The sequence below is a fragment of the Natator depressus genome, chromosome 2, assembly GCF_965152275.1.
Source record: "Natator depressus isolate rNatDep1 chromosome 2, rNatDep2.hap1, whole genome shotgun sequence".
NCBI classification, from domain to species: domain Eukaryota; kingdom Metazoa; phylum Chordata; order Testudines; family Cheloniidae; genus Natator; species Natator depressus.
This window is the reverse complement of record NC_134235.1, coordinates 188,908,962-188,914,961: the sequence shown is the minus strand read 5'-3', so window position 1 is coordinate 188,914,961 and position 6,000 is coordinate 188,908,962. Positions and strand designations below refer to the sequence as shown.

The 6,000-nt window shown below is 38.3% G+C and overlaps 1 protein-coding gene across 1 annotated transcript in view; it reads right to left on the bottom strand.

The window, feature by feature from the left end:
- Positions 1 to 2,365: 2,365 nt before the first annotated feature.
- ABHD5 (abhydrolase domain containing 5, lysophosphatidic acid acyltransferase) overlaps positions 2,366 to 6,000 on the bottom strand; it is a 44,392-nt gene continuing 40,757 nt past the window's right edge. The window contains exon 7 of the mRNA XM_074945604.1: positions 2,366 to 4,561. Coding sequence (XP_074801705.1) covers positions 4,472 to 4,561 — 90 coding nt within the window. The 3' untranslated portion in view covers positions 2,366 to 4,471. The remainder of the gene's footprint in view (positions 4,562 to 6,000) is intronic.

The following is a 6,000-nucleotide window of genomic DNA, read 5'->3' as shown; positions in this document are numbered from 1 at the left end:
CTCTGCTCTTCTCACCCATCCATCCAGTTCCTTGCTTGTGAAACTGTAGTAAAGCCTCACCCAGTTTTTATTTATAGCCACTATCCCAAAAAGTAGTAGCAGAGCACTACTCTAGTCTGTTCTGACCTCACTATACCCACTAATATCTTGGGTTGTGGATAACTCTCTCCACTTAGCTTTACAGAAGTTGTAGTGTGAGCCCAGTTTCACCTACAGCAATGACTCTTAAACCTTCATATTATGGGCCATTGAACTTCACTCCATTCATAGATCAAAAGTGGTCCACAGGATAGAAACTTTGTGGCAATTTATGTGCAGGACTACATGAAAAATATTAGTATAGACTAAAGAAAAACTGAAAATAAACTCACTAATGTAGCTCATGTGGCTCCGTAGTTCATGTGACTCCAGAGGTTAGTAAAAATGTCTGTCACTTGACTATATATTACGGTGCAGTCTCATTCAATAGCCACTGTTGAAGCTGCGTACATAGAAAGACTTTAATTAATTGGTATTTGGGCCAGAAGCTTATGTATAGTTCTCTCTACTTCCCTGTGGAAAATCAGTTTAGTTCTTGGTCCTGTAATCTTGCTCCATGGCTAGTCTATTCTTTCTCCAATTGACTGAGAAGTGATTCTGACTCCAAAAGAAGGACTGGTCACAACTTTTGAACGAATCCAGGGGGGAAAGATGTGAATCTGAGATAGCACAGATTACCATCCAACACATTGTAGTTCATACATGTTTAATAAAGGTACTCATACTAAAAGACGACTGTTCTATAAATCTAATTTGATAAGTGAATATGCCATTGTAGGGTCTAATCTCTTTTAGTACACTCAGGAAAAAATGTATTTAACAGCTAACTATGAAGCTAAACAACACTAGCCTCTCACTTCTCGAGGTTCAAATTTTGATTGGTACAAGTGAAATAGACTTTTTGTACATTTGCCCACACTGTAAATCCAGACAAGTTACATAGCTTATCTAAAGTGATCACTCTCCTTAAAATGTGTATGATAATCAAGGTGGACCATTTCCAGCACAAATCCAGGGTTTAACAAGAACGTCTGAGGAGGGGGGGGGTTGGAAAACAAGGGGAAATAGGCTTGAATAGAGACTGGGAGTGGCTAAGTCATTATGCAAGGTAACCTAAGTTACTTGTATCCAATTTGCAAATGAATTCCAATTCAGCAGTCTCTCACTAGAGTCTGGATTTGAAGTTTTTCTGTTGTAATATCGCAACCTTCATGTCTGTAATCGCGTGACCAGAGAGATTGAAGTGTTCTCCGACTGGTTTATGAATGTTACAATTCTTGACATCTGATTTGTGTCCATTTATTCTTTCACGTAGAGACTGTCCAGTTTGACCAATGTACATGGCAGAGGGGCATTGCTGGCACATGATGGCATATATCACATTGGTGGATGTGCAGGAGAACGAGCCTCTGATAGTGTGGCTGATGTTATTAGGCCCTGTGATGGTGTCCCCTGAACAGATATGTGGGCACAGTTGGCAACGGGCTTTGTTGCAAGGATATGTGGTTGCTGGTGAGTATTTGCTTCAGGTTGGGGGGCTGTCTGTAGGCAAGGACTGGCCTGTCTCCCAAGATTTGTGAGAGTGTTGGGTCATCCTTCAGGATAGGTTGTGTGGGAATGGCTAAGTCATTATGCAAGGTAACCTATCTCCCCTTGTTTTCCAACCCCCGCCCCCCCTTCCTCAGACGTTCTTGTTAAACCCTGGATTTGTGCTGGAAATGGCCCACCTTGATTATCATACACATTGTAAGGAGAGTGATCACTTTAGATAAGCTATTACCAGCAGGAGAGTGGGGTGGGGGGAGGTATTTTTTCATGCTTTGTATGTATAAAAAGATCTTCTACACTTTCCACAGTATGCATCCGATGAAGTGAGCTGTAGCTCACGAAAGCTTATGCTCAAATAAACTGGTTAGTCTCTAAGGTGCCACAAGTACTCCTTTTCTTCTTGCGAATACAGACTAACACGGCCGTTACTCTGAAACATATTATCAGAATATGATTACATTCAAAACTGCAGTATTAACCTTCAGGAGGAGGAGGAGAGCTAACATTTCCTTTCATTTAACAAACAACACACACAAACAAAAACATTTTCTTTGTATGCATAGCCAAAGTTCTGGAACCTTTCAGTTACCTGTTAACCTATACTCAAGTCTCCAGTTCAGCACAAAGTAATGCTAAGAAGTTTGAGACGTGTAAAAAATTAACACAACCTATACATTTCCTCTTTACACATTTTTGGATGGTTTAGCTCAATTTCTGTAATTAACCTCTGGAAATCAAAAGTAGTCACATAAGTATCTTTAGAAAAGCAACTGCCAACAGAAATATTCTTAGCAGAAAACATACACAAGCATTTAATGCAATTTTTTTTAATAGTGCAAAACTTACATAAACAGTGATTTTTACTAGCACAGTGAGTTGGAAAAACAAGAGCTATTTAGAGAAATTTTCATGTTTGGCATAGAACTTTTCTCCCCTTCCTTACATCCTTAGATGTGACAAACTGGAGCTCCCTACATTAATGCTATCTGAAAGTATTAACAATGTGTTCCACCTTTTCCTGGTTAGAAAAGAGACACCACACATTTTGGTGTCACTTTCTGTACGTAATTCAAAATGTTCAGCTGAGTTCAGTTTATCAATGCAAATTAGACTGATAATTATGGAAAAAAAACTATTCACCAACAAGGCATTCATTAACCAATCAGTCATACTGCCAATTTATGACCTATGTACAAAAATGTATGTGATGTTCTGTATCTCCATTTTGAACATTGAATTTTAGAAAATATTGTTCTGTTTTATATAAATCTGGATTTGCTAATTAAAGATGCAATTTAATTTACTAATTCATTGCAATTAAATAATTTAGATGTATAATAAGTACCACCAGTCAAGGCAATCACAAGGACTGTTTGGTGTTTTCATAGCACCATGTAAGTAAAGTAAGAAGAAAGACTGTGCTCTACTGGAATACAATCTATGAGAAAATTTGTTACATGTAATCATAATATGGAAAGCAAAGATATCCAGAGATTCTTTTCAAACCTTTAGAAGGTGATAACATTAAATATTTTATATAAAGGAGCAAGATACTTTCAGTAGTTATTCCAATAATCAAATGGAAACGTAAACTTGCTTTTTTTAAAAAATAAAAACACCACATAATTTGGCTTTAAAGTGTCAAAGTACTTTGTTCAATGTATTTTACTAAGCACCTGAAAAATAATGTCAAACTACACTTTTGTAAAGAACCAAAGAATAGATTTGCTCCAATTGTGAAATACTGAATTGGTCAAACACTTAAGAAGGAATTCCCAAAACAAGCTACTGTTTATTTCATTGATACTATTTATTCCGGTAATATCCATTCCTATAAGGATGCTACTAAGATCCAATATTCTGTTGCATTTCCAATTAGACTAGTTTCAGTCTAATTTGTATTTGTGAGAAAATGGCAGGCTTAATATCAAAAGCAAAAGATCAGAATTAATCTCATTAGTCAGACAGTTATTTCCTGGTATTAATCAAAATGAGCAATTCTAAAACCAATAGATTTGGGCTGGCAACAGACCTTACGATAATTGTATCAACATAAAAATAGGTTGTGCAACTAGCAGGCCACTTCTTTATTTTAAGTCATTAAATTCAAACATATTTTATCTGTAATGGAAGCATGAGTGTCAGCAACACCATTGTCTCTTAAAATTGAAGCTTCCTAGGAGATTAGACACATGGAAGAATGTCTTGTGAAGTATATAATAGAATCCAATAGACAAAAAAGTACTGTAAGCTTCAACGCACCTTATTTCCAATGACAAGCTGTGCTAATTATTTTGGCCCTGACACTCTCCAGACACCTGCTTCATAATCTGTCATCATGCCAAAATAAAATGTTAAAATATTGTACATAAAGTCTTGGGATCGAAAGAGAAGAAATATATTAATTTCACATTCTTACTATGAATGCATTGGCCTACCAAGTATGAATGTTTATAAAGTAACCAAGTCATATCTTTATACAGTATATTATTTATATAGTGGCTTAGTATAGACATTCTTATGGTAGATTTAGAATGCAACATAATTTAAAGTGTTCAAAATTTTGCAAATTTCAATCAATTCAAATTTTTTCCCAGTTTAAAAACTATTAGTTATTTCTATTTTCACTATATCAGACAGGCAAACAACATCGCTAAATATTTAAAGACAAGTCTCAAAGTAAACTGTACAAGGTTTCCATTTAAAATATTCCCCACTCAAAAGGCACTAAGTGGTTTAACTGTGCAGGTGACTTCTTGGAAGAAACTGTGTGCAAACAGAGCCTGCTCCACTAGCTCTGCATTCTTTAAATTTTTGTAATGTTCTACAAAGTATTGCTAGTAAACTGTATGTATGATCAGACTTTATAAAGAGCCGAATTCAGTCAGTCCACAGAATCACATATCTCTTTTACTTTCTGATTGAAGTCTTCAGGTTGATCAGCATACACATAATGACCAGCACCAAGGATAGCCTGGGAGGAGGAAGTAGAAAACGAGAAGTCAGAATAACAAGAACATCAACAAATCCTGAAACACTAGGACATGGGAAAAATGTACATTAGGAAAAATAAAAATAAATACATATCCAAACCTTCACACATAATCATGAGTCTGTTATTGCATAGTGAGAAGGACATACTCTCCCCCATGTCTGGTCATACGGCAAGTTCCTTTGGTCACCCTGAACAAAAACACCATGCCAGGATTTCCAAACAGGCTTTTACACCTAAATCAGAAACCTGATTTTTAAAAGGACTGAGATCAATGGGAGCTGGTAGGTGCTCATTACTTTGGAAAATTTCTAACACTTACTTAAGACATCTAAATGTGGATGTAGAAGCTTATAAAACTTTAGGTTCCTTCATTTTAAATCTTGGCGCCAGCTCCTGTACATTACAAGTGCTAATATTAAAACCAGACAAATCTAACAAGTGTTAGAATGTGCATTAGATGAGAACATTGATTAAAAAACTGACAGCTGTGACAGACCCAGACCAGTGGGGTACAGGAGTCTGGTAGAAGGCAAATATACTGGCCATTGGATAAACAGTTTTCTGTTCCCTGAGTGACCAGAGCAGGGGCTGCCCTAGAGCAATCAGGAACCTGCTAGAACCAATTAAGACAGGCAAGCTAATTAAGACACCTGGAGCCAATTAAGAACTTTCTAGAATCAATTATGGCAGGCAGGCTAATCTGGACATCTGGTTTAAAAAGGACCTCCCATCAGTTAGTGGGGGGTGCACAAGGAGTGAGAATGTTTGCTGCTGGAGGACTGAAGAGTTCAAGCGTGATCAGGCTTCAGGAGGAAGATCTTGCAGTGAGGATAAAGAAGGTGCTGGGGGAAGGCCATGGGGAAGTAGCCCAGGTAGTTGTAGCTGGGACACAGCTGATACAGAGAACATTGTAGACAGCTGATATCCACAAGGCCCTGGGCTGGAACCTGGGATAGAGGATGGGCCCGGGTTCTCCCCCATCCCCCCCCAACTCCTGATTGGACACAGGAGGAGTTGACCTGGTCTGTGAGAAACACCAGAAGGGAAGGTCTAAATTGGAAAGGGATCTGGCCTGTCCCTGACCCACTAGGTGGAACACAGACTGTGGGGATTGCTCTCTGTTCCCCCATGTGGCCAGTGATGAGGTTAGCTGAGTGGATGGCAGGTTTGAGCCACTAGCAAAAGTTGCCAAACTGAGGGCTGCAGTGAATCTCTGAGGCAAGCAAATCTGCCAATAAGCACAGGACCCACCAAGGCAGAGGAAGAACTTTGTCACACAGCCTGTTGCACTCAATCCATATTGATTCAGCTGTGAGACTGGCTTCCAGCATGAGGAGGTAACAAGCAACTGCAAAGGAGGTGTAAACTGAGGGTGAAATAGGAAGAAAGTTTGTTCTTTCTACTGAGGAACCATTATT